Raw genomic sequence first — 17,790 nt, 5'->3', positions numbered from 1 at the left:
GTTCAGTTCGATGTTGGACCACAGGCATACGGTCGGCCGGAGGGGCGCTAATATTTGCAACACCCGGTGTTTGAGTTGTGGAATGGAGTATTGTTGATGCAGAAAGACGGCAGCGTTATTGTGCATCTGAACCACAGCCACAGTCCGTTTACACCCCAGTGATCCGGAGCGGAGACCAGGAGCGACATGGCGGACACTATAGTGAGTACGACCGGTCCGCGTCGGTCCGGACGCTGCTAACGCGGCTAGCCCGTTAGCTCCAGTTTGGAGTGATGAGGCAGCAGAAATGGCTCGGATGCTAACTGGGAGCTAGGAGGCTAACTGGGAGCTAGCCGTGCCTGGCCTGGTTTACGAGTCCACCGGCGGACTCCCTGCTCACAGTGAAAGGACAGGTTGAGGACAGGGACTCATGGGTTGTTATAGCTCCTGCTAGTGTCGACGTCCATTAGAGACACGGGACTCCTAGGCGACTTTAGAGATGGACGTCAATTCCCCTGTCTCCCGTTAGGGTCGACATCAGAGACACACGTTACTTATCTCCTGATGTTATGACGATCGAGACATACGTTACTTATCCCCTGATAACAGAGACATACTTTACTTGCCTCCTGGAACTGTCAACATTATAGCTTAAAGCGTTAAGTTACTTATCTGGGACTTCCGCAGGGTGGATACTTATTAAGTCTTGTCCAAGAAATATGAGACACATTTGCAGTTGACGGTAAAATACGTCTTCCATGCCATGTAGACATAAGACCAGTGGAACCACTCGTGGTAAACTGGGTGCTGAACATCACAGAAACTCATCCCAAGAGTGCGTATTCAAGGATGACGCCAGTGATGTCCTGACAGTTTGACTGACACCTGTCAGTTATGTTGACTGCAGACGTCTGAGTTATTCTCAGAAGGAGGCCGTTCAAAATGTTCTGTAAAGTGTGAAGTCACTTGGCAGGAAATTGTTTCCAAAGCCGCATGCATTGTCTTAAAAGCCTTAACTTCCCACATAAGTATATGTTGCCGAACCTGAAAGTTAGGCTCTCAGTAAGACGAGGGGACAACTCAATGCTAATATCCTATTGGCAAAAAATAAGGAATATATGCAGGATAATTCCTTCCAGGGATCACAAATAGGGCAATAGGTGGCTAGTGTGAATACACTTGTATAAATAAAATTCTTAACCGTTAATAATTGCCGAATGAGTGGTAGAAAAACATGATGAAATAACACGACAGGGTAGTAAGTCCCTTTCAGGCCATGAGATGAACTCAGGCAGAACTGAGCAAGTTTCTTAATATCTAAACTTGAGTTAAGGATTGAAGGCATTTCAAGGAACTTGAAATGTCAGTCTGTCCAAGCGTGTGTGTGTGTGTGTGTGTGTGTGTGTGTGTGTGTGTGTGTGTGTGTGTGTGTGTGTGTGTGTGTGTGTGTGTGTGTGTGTGTGTGTGTGTGTGTGTGTGTGTGTGTGTGTGTGTGTGTGTGTGTGTTTGTTGTTGTTGTTTATTTTGGCTTGTTATTGCCTCATAGATCATTCGGGTGCAGTCCCCAGATGGGATGAAGAAAGTTCCTTCCACCAAGAGGGAAACGGCGGCGGGTTTTATAAAACAGGTAAGGATGAGAAAACGACTACCTCAAGAGTCGGAGTAGGTCACGTTCATTATGAGAGTGGCATAGCGACCCCGGTGATGAACTACTACCTCAAGAGTCGGAGTAGGTCACGTTCATTATGAGAGTCTTATAGCGACCCCGGTGATGAACGACTACCTCAAGAGTCGGAGTAGGTCACGTTCATTATGAGAGTCGCATAGCGACCCCGGTGATGAACTACTACCTCAAGAGTCGGAGTAGGTCACGTTCATTATGAGAGTCTTATAGCGACCCCGGTGATGAACTACTACCTCAAGAGTCGGAGTAGGTCACGTTCATTATGAGAGTCGCATAGCGACCCCGGTGATGAACCAGGCATGCACTTCTCTTTGCAGCATTTTACAACCAAAAGTTTCCAGAACACTCCAGTCTCTAGGCTTGTGTTTGGCCTGAGAGTACGCTGTTCTTTTCTCTGTGTTTTTGTCTCTGCGTGGTCGGTGTGACCTCACCCAGTAGTGGATTCATGGCCTCAGACTGTGTAGCATTTTGTTCACTGCACATGGAGTATGTTCTGCTTTGAACGATTGTTTAAAAATAACCTCTCAGTATCTCTCTGTGCAACGGTAATGGACTCTGTCCCTCATCCTACCCATAGAGGATCTAAGCTAGGGCAGGCTTTCTTGTTCGAAGCATTTGTCATATTCGTTGAAATTCTGTTAACATCCCTGCAATAAATAAATCAATGCTCTGTCAAAAGAAATAATATATATATCAGCTTTCTGAGGCCCGGAATAATGTTTTTGGGCTACCTCTGTGTACTCTGCCTAAGAACTCATTGTGCATGACTGACCATCTTCCACAAGGCTAAGCAGAACTGCTGTTAAGGCTAGCAGGCTAGTGAGTGAGGGATGTGAAGGGAGGAGTCCTGCCATCACCATCGTGCCCTTGAGCAAGGCACTTAACCCAAGATGTTTCTAAGGTAGACTGGCCCTGAAATAATTGATCATTGTAAGTCGCTTTGGATTAAAGTGTCTGCTAAATGTTTCAACAAATAAACAAGAACTGGGATGTTTTTGCGATGAGATCCCTTCAAAATCCAAGTTCTCTCCAAATAGTCTCCCCTAGCATTGATATCGGTGGTACTTGCTATGTCTGCGTTGATGTCAAGTATGTTCTTATTGAAGGAGAACCCAGGACATGTTTCTACGTCATTGACCCCCCACCAGTAGTTCCCCCTGGGCTGTGTGAATAGGGTTGTGTCGTGGTGGCATCCCTGCTTCAGGCAGCAGAGCGTTGCAGCAGGCGGGTCACAGTGCTGCAGCCCCAGCCCCTCATTAAAGATTCATGTGTCTTGGTTGGATAGGGCTGACGCCAGATCAGTGGACACAGGTCTTCTCTCGTGGAGCGCAGGATAGCGCTGTGAGGGAGAGAAGGCAGTGTCTGCCTTAAAACCAAACGCGCATGGCCAACAGAGCCACCATTTGGGTTGTATTGGTAACATTTAACCGGCGACCGATTCCCCCTGCTCTCTGTGATTGCCTGTTGTGCCCCTTGTGTGATGGCACGGTCTTTGTTTAATTAAGCTGTTTACTCGAATCATGACTAAATATTTCCAACGTAAATACCAAAAGTGTCTTTGATTTAGGTTTCACCATAAAATAGAAACGACAAAACGAAAGAGCAATAGCGTTTGCTTGCTCATTTATCCTTTCTTTGTCTGTCCCTCTGTCTGTGAGTCTGTCTGTCTGTGTTCAAACCCAGGTTGTCTAGGCTATATATTTACGTGATGATGGTGTCGCGATAACATTTATATCCTCAGTTGATCCGGGTCTAATGCCTTCGCTGGTGATCATGCTGGTGTGTGTCCAATGGCCTCTCTGGTGGCAGACATGGTAACGATGTGTGCGTGGCTTGATGAGCCGTCTGGGCCCGCCCAACGAGCTGCTAATAGCCCTGAGTTCAGCCTGCTCTGTCTGCAGTGACCTTGTGAGCCCTTCTGACCGCCCCCCTCCCTGGCTGCCGTCGTATGCGTCCCAGGATGTCGTTTGATGAGTGTGCTCTTTCTGGCTGTTTATAGTTAAGTTATTAGAACAGTTATTTACAGATATTTAAAAAGATACATAATCAAAATAGTATATTCGATTTTTTATTGATAGTTTTTGTATTTGATTCTTCTTGGATTAGATTGGAATAACAATCGGAAAAGGCTTGTTATCTCTGATTGCTGAGGGAGTCCAGCACCTTCGTTCTGTCCTTTTCTTACAATGTGCAACTGGTGGTGAAGGCACAGATGGCCTTTGTGAAAACCAGGTGTTTTGTTCTAGAATGCGATCTAATGTATATTTTGATGAGCGGATGGGCATTTTTACTGCAGCCCTCTTTCTGCCCAGTTACTTCGTCATGCACACCTCTCTTTTGCTTCCTATAGCTCCACTCTTTCAGTTTGGATATGTTTCGTAATTTCTTTGCCAGCACTTTTGGTTTCATTTGCTTGGAAACTATTCAAAGCTTTTAGACAGCACGGCCCGACCAACCCCAGCTTGACTTGCCAGGGGAACTCTCTTTCTGTTTCTCTCGCACAAACAAACCACCATGCATGCTTTGACTCCGAGGGAGAGACCCACAGCAGGGGAGCTCCTAGCAGTCCAAGGCCACAATGGATGTGCGGAATGGTTATTAACCTCATTGGAAAAACAATGTGATGGCATGTCAGCTGGATGCCATAGTCGAGTTGACTCGGAACAGGAATAGGCAGGGACCTCACGATACCGTGCTGAAGCTTATTTTAGTGTCGATACGATATGTATTACCATGGTGTAAATGTTGCATCCGATATTTTGTGTGGTTAGGGTTCTTAGTTTTTTTTTAATTGACAAACCAAGCATAGTGGATTTGAGTCAACATGATTGCTCAAGTAAAGAGGAAGCAAAGAATCTCGTCTGTTTGCTGAGTGGTTTTCCCCGCCCCTCCCTACAGGTGCACTGTTACAAAGTCTGACAGACGGTGTGCTTCTCTCCCGCTTCTCCCAGGTGGCCAAAGAGTTTGGATTCAACTCCAACGGCTTCTCCATCTACCAGAACCGCAACAAGACGGGAGAGATCGACTCCAAGACCTCAAAGAGCCTCAGCATACTCAAGATCAAGTGAGTCAAAGACGCAGCGTGGAGCAGGATGCTCAGGCAGTGCCCGGCGTCACGGTCCCTCGTCCAACACTAAGGAAATACACTCCTAAGTCAATTAAGTCCTAATCAATTAATTTGAGATCAATTCATTATCGTTTCAGCAATATGTATTACGGTTGTCTTTACCCAGCTTCAAATGAAACTGGAACTCAAACCATCCTCAAACATGCAATTTCTTTTGTGATGGTGTTATAGACTGTAAACACGAGTGCCAACCATAACTCGAGGTGTCTGCCCCCTCCCCCCCGTCCAGGCATGGCGACATGCTGTATCTGTACCCCTCCGGCTCGGTCGGGGTCCCGGCAGAGGTCATGGACACGGCCGCCGCCCACTCGTCCACCTCGCTCCCGTCCACGTCCTTCGCCACCTCGCTGTCCTCGTCGTCGTCCGCGTCGTCGTCCTCTTCGTCGTCCTCCATGATGCCTCGCTCCTCCTCGGGGCCCACCCAGGTCCAGGAGGACAGCATAGACCAGTACCTGGCCAAGCAGGACGGCAAGATCTACAGGAACCGCGACGCCCAGCTGTAAGGACCAGTGCGAAGGGGGGCGGGCGAGGGTCCACCTAGAGGGAGGGGAGCCACACCAACAACACGCTTGATCCGCTCTGAAGGTCGTATTCTGCCTACCTGGAGACCACCTGGAGCCTCAGCCATCCAATGCACACGGCCTGATTGACTTGAGAGGCACACGTCAGCCGACTCACGGCGGTGATCTATAAAAGCTTTAGATTATTGGCCGTGTTATGGGGGCTTTTTGCCTCCCGCTTTTCCCAGCGTTCTTAGGAGTTTTTAAATGCTGCTTATCTTGTGTTGGTTGCAGGTGTCGACACGGAGCTCTGGGGAAGTGCGTGCACTGCGTTCCATTAGAGGTATCTGTCCATGTTGTCCTTTTAACCAAACATCCCCCGTCTTTCCTCGTGCTTCCACTAATCCGCCTTCCTCCTCCTAGCCCTTCGACGAAGACTACCTGAACCACTTGGACCCGCCGGTGAAGCAAATGTCGTTCCACGCCTACATCCGCAAGCTGACGGGCGGGGCCGACAAGTAAGCAGCCAACGCTTCTCAGGTCTCTCTCCGAGTGACAACACAACCCTCTGTTGTCCCTACATTTAAACTGAGAGCATTTAGCAGATTATTTTATCTACAGCTGTTAAACGTCTCATACACACATTCACACACCGACGGCGGAGTCAACCACGACGGGCTGGTCAGGAGCAGTCAGGGTGGGACGTCTCTCTCAGGGACACCTCGACGCTCAGGAGGAGGCGGGATCCAACCAGCAACCCGCTGTACCTCCTGGGCCAAGCCGACCCCGACATTCTTATACCGACCTTTCTCTCTTTCTGTCCCCCCCCCCACCCTCTCCGTCCTCTGCCCCTGCAGAGGAAAGTTTGCGGCTCTGGAGAACATCAGCTGTAAGATCAAGTCTGGCTGCGAGGGGCACCCGCCCTGGCCCGAGGGCATCTGCACCAAGTGCCAGCCCAGCGCCATCACCCTGAACAGACAGGTACTGCTCCCGGGCAGCAGCCGCTGGAGGAGAGGAGGCTGCTGGGGAACCCCCGGTCCCATAGGGTTAAAGGGGACCTAGCATACCGCCAGGGGTGGGGGTTATCAGCCGTTACAAGACGCTTTGAACATCTGCCTCTTCTGACATCACAGGTGGGCGTGTCCACCTCGATGTATGACGGATAGACTGATCTATCCAGCACACATCGAGGTGGAGTCGCCCACTTGTGATGTCACAAGGGGCATATTTTCAAAACGGCTTGTAAGGCTAATCACACTCACACCTGGTGGCATGTCATGGGACCTTTAAGTGGCTGAAAGAGGGAGCGAAAACAGAAGGAGAATTAGGTTGAAGACTCTGAGCGACTGTTATTGTCTGTAAGGGTCCTTTCAGTTCGTTTTCTGAAGGAACAGGATGTCTTATACCCATGACATCTTGAAAATAAATTACATTTTTTCTGGACTTCTAATTAAAATTAGATTATCCCCGCCTGGATCATTACACAGAGATTCAGTATTGAGCTTATTTTAAATATACTACTCTTAAATAATTGTTCTTAAATTAAGTCAACTCCCATATAACTTTCCTTCACGACGGTCCAGCTGTGACTCTGAGGTGGGCCTGACTCAGCTGCTCTCTAAAGACAATACTGAAGGATGGGAACGCATTGCTTAAAGTCCACCGCACGCTCTGTCCTCAGAGGTACAGACACAGTGTCCACCTCTGACCCCCCCCCCGTCCCTCTGTCTGTCCTCAGAGGTACAGACACAGTGTCCACCTCTGACCCCCCCCCGTCCCTCTGACCCCCCCCCGTCCCTCTGTCTGTCCTCAGAGGTACAGACACAGTGTCCACCTCTGACCCCCCCCCGTCCCTCTGACCCCCCCCCGTCCCTCTGTCTGTCCTCAGAGGTACAGACACAGTGTCCACCTCCATGTCCCTCTGACCCCCCGTCCCGTCCCTCTGTCTGTCCTCAGAGGTACAGACACAGTGTCCACCTCTGACCCCCCCCCGTCCCTCTGTCTGTCCTCAGAGGTACAGACACAGTGTCCACCTCTGACCCCCCCCCGTCCCTCTGACCCCCCCCCGTCCCTCTAACCCCCCCCCGTCCCTCTGTCTGTCCTCAGAGGTACAGACACAGTGTCCCCCTCCATGTCCCTCTGACCCCCCCCCGTCCCTCTGTCTGTCCTCAGAGGTACAGACACAGTGTCCACCTCTGACCCCCCCCCGTCCCTCTGACCCCCCCCGTCCCTCTGTCTGTCCTCAGAGGTACAGACACAGTGTCCACCTCTGACCCCCCCCCCGTCCCTCTGACCCCCCCCGTCCCTCTGTCTGTCCTCAGAGGTACAGACACAGTGTCCACCTCTGACCCCCCCCCCGTCCCTCTGACCCCCCCCGTCCCTCTGTCTGTCCTCAGAGGTACAGACACAGTGTCCACCTCCAGGTCCCTCTGACCCCCCCCCGTCCCTCTGTCTGTCCTCAGAGGTACAGACACAGTGTCCCCCTCCAGGTCCTCCCTCTGACCCCCCCCCGTCCCTCTGACCCCCCCTCCCTCCCTCTGTCTGTCCTCAGAGGTACAGACACAGTGTCCACCTCCAGGTCCCTCTGACCCCCCCCGTCCCTCTGACCCCCCCCCGTCCCTCTGTCTGTCCTCAGAGGTACAGACACAGTGTCCCCCTCCAGGTCCTCCCTCTGACCCCCCCCTCCCTCCCTCTGTCTGTCCTCAGAGGTACAGACACAGTGTCCCCCTCCAGGTCCTCCCTCTGACCCCCCCCCGTCCCTCTGTCTGTCCTCAGAGGTACAGACACAGTGTCCACCTCTGACCCCCCGTCCCGTCCCTCTGTCTGTCCTCAGAGGTACAGACACAGTGTCCCCCTCCAGGTCCTCCCTCTGACCCCCCCTCCCTCCCTCTGTCTGTCCTCAGAGGTACAGACACAGTGTCCCCCTCCATGTCCCTCTGACCCCCCCCCGTCCCTCTGTCTGTCCTCAGAGGTACAGACACAGTGTCCCCCTCCAGGTCCTCCCTCTGACCCCCCCCCCCGTCCCTCTGTCTGTCCTCAGAGGTACAGACACAGTGTCCCCCTCCAGGTCCTCCCTCTGACCCCCCCCCCCGTCCCTCTGTCTGTCCTCAGAGGTACAGACACGTGGACAACATCATGTTCGAGCACCACACCATCGCAGACCGCTTCCTGGACTACTGGAGGAAGACGGGCAGCCAGAGGATGGGCTACCTGTACGGACGCTACACCGAGCACAAGGACATCCCCCTGGCCATCCGCGCAGAGGTGGCCGCCATCTACGAACCCCCACAGGTCAGCTGCTGGGGCACGGCCAGTCAGTCACCAGTCAGTCAGTCAGTCATCAGTCAGTCAGTCAGTCAGTCAGTCAGTCAGTCAGTCATCAGTCAGTCAGTCAGTCAGTCAGTCAGTCAGTCAGTCATCAGTCAGTCATCAGTCAGTCAGTCAGTCAGTCAGTCAGTCAGTCAGTCATCAGTCATCAGTCATCAGTCAGTCAGTCAGTCAGTCAGTCAGTCAGTCATCAGTCAGTCATCAGTCAGTCAGTCATCAGTCAGTCATCAGTCAGTCAGTCGGTCATCAGTCAGTCAGTCAGTCAGTCAGTCAGTCAGTCAGTCAGTCATACAGTCAGTCAGTCAGTAGTCAGTCAGTCGCAATCAGTCATCAGTCAGTCAGTCAGTCAGTCATCAGTCATCAGTCAGTCAGTCATCAGTCAGTCATCAGTCAGTCATCAGTCAGTCATCAGTCAGTCAGTCAGTCAGTCAGTCAGTCAGTCAGTCATCAGTCATCAGTCAGTCAGTCAGTCAGTCAGTAGTCAGTCAGTCAGTCGCAATCAGTCATCAGTCGTCAGTCAGTCTCTCAGTCAGTCAGTGTCTCAGTCAGTCAGTCTCTCAGTCAGTCAGTCATCAGTCAGTCAGTCATCAGTTGTCAGTCAGTCTCTCAGTCAGTCAGTGTCTCAGTCAGTCAGTCATCAGTCAGTCAGTCATCAGTTGTCAGTCAGTCTCTCAGTCAGTCAGTGTCTCAGTCAGTCATCAGTCAGTCAGTCATCAGTCAGTCTCTCAGTCAGTCGTCAGTCAGTCAGGCAGGGGATCTTGACTTTATGAATATTCCAACTGTGGTGTGAACATCAAGTCCGGCTGGCGTCTATTTAAATGGTAGTGTTCCCAGGGAACCACAAGAGGGCAGTATTCACGCATGTTTGACTGTTGTTGACAAACACAATCTCAGGATCCCCCCTTCTCTTCCGTCCCTGCAGCATCATTCTTTAGTGTTGATGTTTTTACATTTGTATACCAGTGATGCGGTTACTAGCTCTAATAGCTAATCATACCATAAGCTACGCTATAACCCCCCCTCCTCCTAAGCTGCCCTATAACCCCCCCCCTCCTCCTAAGCTGCCCTATAACCCCCCCTCTCCTCCTAAACTGCCCTATAACCCCCCCCTCCTCCTAAGCTGCCCTATAACCCCCCTCTCCTCCTAAGCTGCCCTATAACCCCCCCTCCTCCTAAGCTGCCCTATAACCCCCCCTCCTCCTAAGCTGCCCTATAACCCCCCCTCCTCCTAAACTGCCCTATAACCCCCCCTCTCCTCCTAAGCTGCCCTATAACCCCCTCTCCTACCTAAGCTGCCCTATAACCCCCCCTCTCCTCCTAAACTGCCCTATAACCCCCCCTCCTCCTAAGCTGCCCTATAACCCCCCTCCCCTCCTAAGCTGCCCTATAACCCCCCTCCCCTCCTAAACTGCCCTATAACCCCCCCCTCCTAAGCTGCCCTATAACCCCCCCCCCCTCCTAAACTGCCCTATAACCCCCCTCTCCTCCTAAGCTGCCCTATAACCCCCCCCCTCCTCCTAAGCTGCCCTATAACCCCCCCTCCTCCTAAGCTGCCCTATAACCCCCCTCCTGGGTTGCAGAACGCCACCCAGAACAGCCTGGAGCTGCTGGAGGACCCCCGGGCCGCGGCCGTGGAGGAGATCGCTGCCAAGCTGGGACTGGTCAAGGTGGGTCTCCCCAGGGTTGGTGTGGACCAATCGTGTTGTTGGAGGCGGGATCTGTGACCGCTTAATGGGCGGACAGGAAACCCAAACACGGGTGCTTAACTTTTCCCGGTGGGAAGACATCCCAAACATCCTGGCTGAACACCGATGTTCTTAGAAAAAGTGTCTGGTTGTGAAGGTTTTAAACCAGCGCCCTGTAGACTACTGTAGGAATACATTCTGGAGTCAGCTGGTGAGTTTGTCTTGGGCAGAATATCTCCGTAAGGAAACAGGAGGCGGAGGCGTAGCGCCGCCCCGCCCGGAGCCGTCTCCGCCCCGACGCGTTCCGTCGTTGACTGACAGCCTCTCCACGAGGCAGCGGACTGGCCCGGTGAAAGCGTTCTCGCGTTCTCGTTAGACGCGGCTGGCGCTCGTCCTGGCTTTATTCTGGGGTTTTACGGCGCCTTCCTCTGTTCCCAGGAAACACGAGCAGGGCATCCTGTAACCTGCGGCCTCCCAGGATGCTTTGCACCTGGTGCTCTGCTGCTCACTGAGTTATGGCCGTGCAGTTAGGGGGGGGGTCCGGGGGGGGATTCTTTCAACACAGCTCTTGTGTGTTATTGTAGTATTGCTTCCCGAAGCATTGAACCCATTGTACCGTTTTATAAATTAAAAGCAATGGTCCATCTCGCAGTACTGCGTGGCGTCCTGGAGGTCCCCGGGTAGAGGGCGTACCATTGAGGCCCGGTCCTCAGCGCAGCGCCCGGGGGTCGAACCCGGCCCGTGGTCCTTCACATTCACACTCAGGAGATCTAGCAGAACCTTTTATCTAAAGCTATTTTGAGCTATGAGTGCATTTGTCATAAGGAAGTGAAATCGTATATCGCTGTCTTTGCTGCAAGTCTTCCCTTCTCTCTCCCATACCTTCCTCTCTTACTCTTATAAAAAGGATCTATTATTAAATCTTTAAAATGTTTATAATAATACAATAATGCAGTAGATTAGATCTCCGCTCCATGGCAGTGCTCTTTCTGCAACGCGCCTCAATAACGTAGGAGTGGAGAACCCAGGGAACCGGAGACCAGCACTCCCTCTCCCTCACTCTCCCTCCCCCTCCCTCCCCCTCCCTCCCCCTCCCTGTCCCTCCCTCTCCCTCCCTCTACCTCCCTCTCCTCCCTCCCTCCCTCTCCCTCCCTCTCCCTCCCTCTCCTCTTCCTCTCCTCCCCTCCTCTTCTCCTCCTCTTCTCCTCTCTCCTCTCCCTCCCCTCCTCCCTCCCCTCCTCTCCGCCCCCTCCTCTCCTCTCCGCTCCCTCTCCCCATCTCCTCTCTCTCCTCCTCTCCTCTCCTCCCCTCTCCTCCTCCCCTCTCCTCCCCCTCCCCCTCCTCCCCCTCTCTCCTCCCCTCTCTCCTCCCCCTCCCCTCCTCTCGTCCTCTCTCCTCCTCTCCTCCCCTCTCCCCCCCCCTCCCCTCCTCTCGTCCTCTCTCCCGGGGTCCATAAGGTCCTCATCAATAACACGAGGGCATTCTCTGAATTCCGGCCGCTCTGCGCAAAGAACTTCCATATGCTGCGCCGCTCTTAGGACCGAGCCACTAAATCACACGTGAACCCCCGCCCCCCCCCCCCCGCGCCTCTGATGGGCCTCAGAGAGGCTGCCCCCCCCCCCCCCCCGCGCCTCTGATGGGCCTCAGAGAGGCTGCCCCCCCCCGTCTCTGATGGGCCACAGAGAGGCTGCCCCCCCCCCCCCCCCCCTCGCCTCTGATGGGCCTCAGAGAGGCTGCCCCCCCCCCCCCCCCCTCTGATGGGCCTCAGGGGTGCTGCCCCCCCCTGCCTCTGATGGGCCACAGAGAGGCTGCCCCCCCCCCCCTCCTCTGATGGGCCTCAGAGAGGCTGCCCCCCCCCCCCTCCTCTGATGGAGTTGGTTGGGTTGTGCTGGGTCTGGTTGTGTCGGGTCTGGTTGTGTCGGGTCTGGTTGTGTTGGGTCTGGTTGTGTCGGGTCTGGTTGTGTCGGGTCTGGTTGTGTTGGGTCTGGTTGTGTTGGGTCTGGTTGTGTTGGGTCTGGTTGTGCTGGGTCTGGTTGTGCTGGGTCTGGTTGTGTCGGGTCTGGTTGTGTCGGGTCTGGTTGTGTCGGGTCTGGTTGTGTCGGGTCTGGTTGTGTCGGGTCTGGTTGTGTCGGGTCTGGTTGTGTCGGGTCTGGTTGTGTTGGGTCGTGTCGTGTCGTTATTAACTGTGCAATCTGTCTCCCAGGTGGGCTGGATCTTCACCGACCTGATATCGGAGGACACCAGAATAGGAACCGTCCGCTACTCGCGGAACCAGGTGAGCTAGTGGCAGTTCTGTGGTGACAGCTACAGCCTCTGGCCCTTCAGCTTAAGTACGACATGGCTCTGGGTGCTTCAGGTGCAGGGAGAGGATCAGGGCAGACAGTTGAGGCACATCGTTATCCGAGATCGGTCCAGGAGAGACGTGTACGCGAACGCATGCAGACTTTGACAAGACAAGCACCGCGCTCAATAAGCACCGCGCTCAATAAGCACCGCGCTCAATAAGCACCGCGCTCAATAAGCACCGCGCTCAATAAGCACCGCGGTCAATAAGCACCGCGCTCAATAAGCACAGCATATATGAAGTTAAAACAGATGACCAGAAACGGTTACACACATCGTACAGTGAAGCTCAGCTTAATGTTTACCAATGTTAGGCAGAGTGACGAGAGAGCCGAAGTTAAAGTATTTTTGTTACTCGTACCATTTCGTGCTTAATATTCCAATCCAGATTTTCCAAGTGGGTTTTTTACTTGTGGTGTATCTAGGGCTGTAAGTATCGTGTGACCTTTGGTGCGTTTCTTTACCATAGCATGAAAGTATATTTCCTCACTGCTGTACACACCGCTGTCGGCCCACAGGACTCGTACTACTTGAGTGCCGAGGAGTGCATCACTTCAGGATACTTCCAGAACCTTCACTCAAATCCCTGCAGACTGTCCCGCGACGGCCATTTTGGCTCCAAATTTGTCACAGTGGTGGCAACAGGTGAGCTGGGGGCCAAGGCCTTTTGTTAAAGTGCTTTGTACAGAAAAATATAAATGTTGCTCTCCCAGACTCCGGCTGAAATCAGGATGCATTCGATGGTCTCTACTTTATGGGTAGAGTGTGTCGACCTCAGGCTCACGCCAATTGTGTGTGTGCGTATGTGTGTGTGTTATAAACATATTTAATTATGAACACTCAACTCTAAACATTAAATATGTTAAGAGTTGAAAAGTTGCAAGAATATGGATTAATTTGAAGATCCACACCAACAACCAAGGTGGAACATATCTGATGATACCATTGTCATGAATGAGGTCAACACAGGTACCGAGTTATAAGCTTAAACCTTCAGACGTATGCGGACGTCCTCAATGAAGTGTGTGTGTGTGTGTGGGGGGGGGGGGGGGGGTAATAAAGAGGTTCCACCCCCCCCTCTCTGCGCCCCACTCACCCCTGGCCGCAGCGCCTCACGGTGCTGGCGTCCAGGTGGACACCTGAGCCTCACCCCGGCTGTCTTGTGTCTGCAGGCGGCCCGGACAACCAGGTGCACTTTGAGAGCTACCAGGTGTCCAACCAGTGCATGGCCCTGGTGAGGGACGAGTGCCTGCTGCCCTGCAGAGACGCCCCCGAGCTGGGCTACGCCAAGGAGTCCAGCTCGGAGCAGTACGTACCCGACGTCTTCTTCAAGGTAAGGGCCCCCCACGTGTTGGAGGAGGAGGACCGCACTAGAGCTGTACCCATACCAGTATCGGAAACTCCTCCCATACCAGCATCGGAGACTCCTCCCATACCCATACCAGCATCGGAGACTCCTCCCATACCCATACCAGCATCGGAGACTCCTCCCATACCAGTATCAGACACTCCTCCCATACCAGCATCAGACACTCCTCCCATACCAGCATCGGAGACTCCTCCCATACCAGCATCAGACACTCCTCCCATACCCATACCAGCATCAGACACTCCTCCCATACCAGCATCAGACACTCCTCCCATACCAGCATCAGACACTCCTCCCATACCCATACCAGCATCAGACACTCCTCCCATACCAGCATCAGACACTCCTCCTATACCCATACCAGCATCAGACACTCCTCCCATACCAGCATCAGACACTCCTCCCATACCAGCATCAGACACTCCTCCCATACCAGCATCAGACACTCCTCCTATACCCATACCAGCATCAGACACTCCTCCCATACCAGCATCAGACACTCCTCCTATACCCATACCAGCATCAGACACTCCTCCCATACCAGCATCAGACACTCCTCCTATACCCATACCAGCATCAGACACTCCTCCCATACCAGCATCAGACACTCCTCCCATACCCATACCAGCATCAGACACTCCTCCCATACCCATACCAGTATCGGAAACTCCTCCCATACCCATACCAGCATCAGACACTCCTCCCATACCCATACCAGTATCGGAAACTCCTCCCATACCAATTATCGGAAACTCCTCCCATACCAGTATCGGAAACTCCTCCCGTACCAGTATCGGAAACTCCTCCCATACACATACCAGTATCGGAAATTCCTCCGATTCCGATACCAGTATCGGAATTTCCTCTGATACCAGTATCGAAAATTCCCCCAATTCCACCTTAAATGCAGTATGGGCAAGTATCCAAGTCTATGATCACATGACTCATTCACTGCAAAGGCAACGAACATCACAAACACGTGCAGTGTTATGCTGTTTGTAAACGGTCAGAGTTGACGAAGTGTGTCGACACACACCTTATGTGTGTGTTCAAGCTACCAAGTCGAAAAAAACATGAATGCTCACGCTTAACTACAAGAATACAAATGTCTTATTATAATAATGGATAATAAATGTAAATGATATAGTTCTGAAAAAAATAATTGTCGACATTAAGTCAACCGAACTATACAGCGCTGTCAATGAGAACCCTTCAGTAAGAACACGTGCTTTAAGTAGGTACAACGCTTGATGCTGTATCGGTATATACTCTGTATCGGCCGATACTCAGACTAAGGAATCGTAAACGGTATCGGGAAGGAAAGAATGGCAAAGGAACTGCTCTTGTTGAATGTACGATACCATCATGAGGTTTATGTTTGAATGCTGGTCAGTGGAATTCATGTCTTAAAAGATGGTGCAAATGTGTTTGGTTTCCCTCCCGGCAGGACAAAGACAAGTTTGGAAACGACGTGACGTTTCTTGCCCGACCTCTTCCTGTTGAATACCTGATCATAGATGTGAGTATTTAGTCACCTGGCGTCATGATGTTGTGTGTTCACAGTATTGGTGGATAACCTTTTGAGATAGTTGGGATTGTTTTTCTTTTTTATCGCTCAGCTCATGATCCCAAATTAGTCTCCAACAAATGACCAGAGGTGCACTCCGTTGTACCTCTTGACGGTGTATTGACCAGAGGTGCACTCCGTTGTACCTCTTGATGGTGTATTGAGCAAATTTGCCCATTATTTTGAAAAACATATATTCACTGTCGAGTAACAGACATAATTTGACTATACTTCAGTATTTAATTAGACCCCATAAAAGGCTCATGAAGTCCGTATGGATCATGTGTGCTGAACGACTAATTAGTGATCATTCTGTCCTCAGATCACCACCACCTTCCCCAAGGATCCCCAGTTCACCTTCTCCTCCACCGAGCGGTTCCCCATAGAGAACCGCGACGTTCTCGGAGAGACGCAAGTAAGCAAGCCCCCCCCCCCCCCTCCCCCACCTTCAGACGTTGGACCGTAACCTCTAACCTCTTCATCCTGACTCGTTGTCGTTTGTCTCCGCAGGACTTCCACAGCTTGTCCACGTACCTGTCCCAGTCCAGCTCCACCTCCTTCCTCAACATCGTGTCTGATTTCCACCTGCTCCTCTTCCTCGTCACCAATGAGGTCATGCCTCTGAGAGTGAGTCCTGCGGCCTCCAAATTAGCTCCTCGTTTCACAGCGCTAGGAAAGAGATGACGCAGATTACAGCCACATGTTCCTCCGGCCCGGAATGGTGTCCGGAGTCGTTATCCGGGAATGTTCCTGTGGAGAGATCGGGCCGTTGCCTTAACGAGGACCCGCCTGCGGCTCCTTGAACTCAGTTGTTGCAGCGCCGGGTTTATGTACCGAGGAGGCTGCATGACGCCATTGGCTTCGCTAATGCTGGAGAAAGAAAAAAACAAACATAATTGTGGACAGCTTGGAATGAAACAATACGCTCACTGAGACAGCTGCCTCTGGGTCGCTACAGCGTGTTGCCGTGGCGCGCGTTCAATGGTCTGTTGTTGTTGTTCTCCCCAGGACAGCATCGGGCTCATCCTGGAGGCCGTGAAGACCTCCAACGAGGACCTGGCCCAGACCTGGAAGAAGTCCGAGCAGTGGGCCACCATCGAACAGCTGTGCAGTAAGTCCTCGCTCCGAGCTGGACAGGGGGTCTGAGAGGAGATCAGGAGAGGCAGGATGCAGCTGAAGAGAGCAGGATTATTAAAATAAACAACCCCAGATATGACCCCTCCCTCCCTACGTTCTGCTAACATTGACAAGTGTTGCATTCACGCACCTGGGATGTAGTGATTGGAACCTTTCGAGGTTTGGATCCCTTTGGCAAAATGGCGTCAGTTTCTCCGTCAGAGTCCGGGACACTCGGTTATAGCACGTGCACGTTGGACACCTAATGCTGACCGCCCCACAAAGCTTCTCTCCAAGGCCTTACCAGCCATCATGTGTATGTTTTCATTAATCAAGTGATAATAATAAATAATAATAATAATACATTTTATTTAAAGCGCCTTTCATGACACCCAAGGTCGCGTCACAAACAATCATCTCATTACAATTACATTAATGTCATAGAAATAACTAAAAATAAGAAGCCAGGTCAAGAAAAATAAAAGTCAGTAAGTCACTCCATAAGCTATCTTTAAGAAATTAGTTTTAAGTCTACTTTTAAAATGTATGATGTGATGTGATGTATAGAAGGTGATTCCACTGATTCATCATATGGTTAGAGCGACTGCACCAGCGAGTTGACAGGTAAGATGGATAGCCCAAACCATCAGGAAAGAAGCTCTGATTGGTCAGACTTGAAAATCAAGAGTCTAAAATCGCACATTAATTAAAAACCACTATTCTCCCCGTGTGCCCCCCCCCCTTAAAGCTGACGGCTGTGCTACCTCAAACTAACCCCTGACAGTAGAGCCCTAAGGTCTCCGTCATGGTCTCCCTCATGACCCCCCACTGTGTCCCCCCCCTCCCCAGGTACGGTGGGGGGCCAGCCTCCCAGCTCCCTGGACTACGGCGCCGTCGGGGGGCCCTCGGCCGCCTCCTCCTCCTCCTCCGCCATGTGGTCCTGCCTGCACTGCACCTTCATGAACCAGCCCGGCACCGAGCTCTGTGAGATGTGCAGCCTGCCCCGCGGGTAGGGCCCCCGCAGCCGCCCCCCCGGGCCCCCGCAGCCCCCCCCCCGGGCCCCCGCAGCCCCCCCCCCGCAGGCCCCCGCAGA

The 17,790-nt window shown here is 52.4% G+C and overlaps 1 protein-coding gene across 1 annotated transcript; it reads left to right on the top strand.

The window, feature by feature from the left end:
• Positions 1-2: 2 nt before the first annotated feature.
• On the top strand, positions 3-17,775 carry nploc4 (NPL4 homolog, ubiquitin recognition factor). The gene is made up of 17 exons (XM_030340082.1): positions 3-201; positions 1,526-1,606; positions 4,615-4,727; positions 5,020-5,289; positions 5,585-5,633; positions 5,714-5,808; positions 6,148-6,271; positions 8,402-8,581; positions 10,198-10,284; positions 12,506-12,577; positions 13,164-13,290; positions 13,818-13,978; positions 15,462-15,533; positions 15,904-15,996; positions 16,092-16,208; positions 16,590-16,692; positions 17,547-17,775. The coding sequence occupies exons 1-17, from the start codon at positions 187-189 to the stop codon at positions 17,708-17,710; spliced, it is 1,923 nt and encodes a 640-aa protein (XP_030195942.1). The 5' UTR covers positions 3-186; the 3' UTR covers positions 17,711-17,775.
• The last annotated feature ends 15 nt before the right edge of the window (positions 17,776-17,790 follow it).

Source organism: Gadus morhua, chromosome 18 (assembly GCF_902167405.1).
Source record: "Gadus morhua chromosome 18, gadMor3.0, whole genome shotgun sequence".
In the NCBI taxonomy this organism is placed as follows: domain Eukaryota; kingdom Metazoa; phylum Chordata; class Actinopteri; order Gadiformes; family Gadidae; genus Gadus; species Gadus morhua.
Note: the sequence above shows the minus strand (reverse complement) of the source record. Positions and strands in the feature narration are given on the sequence as shown.

Bases quoted from the DNA above. Each gene is read 5' to 3' on its own strand.
- nploc4 (XM_030340082.1), top strand. The intron at 13,291-13,817 runs GTGAGCTGGGGG...TTGTGTCTGCAG, and splicing joins TGTCACAGTGGTGGCAACAG to GCGGCCCGGACAACCAGGTG. The intron at 15,997-16,091 runs GTAAGCAAGCCC...TTGTCTCCGCAG, and splicing joins ACGTTCTCGGAGAGACGCAA to GACTTCCACAGCTTGTCCAC.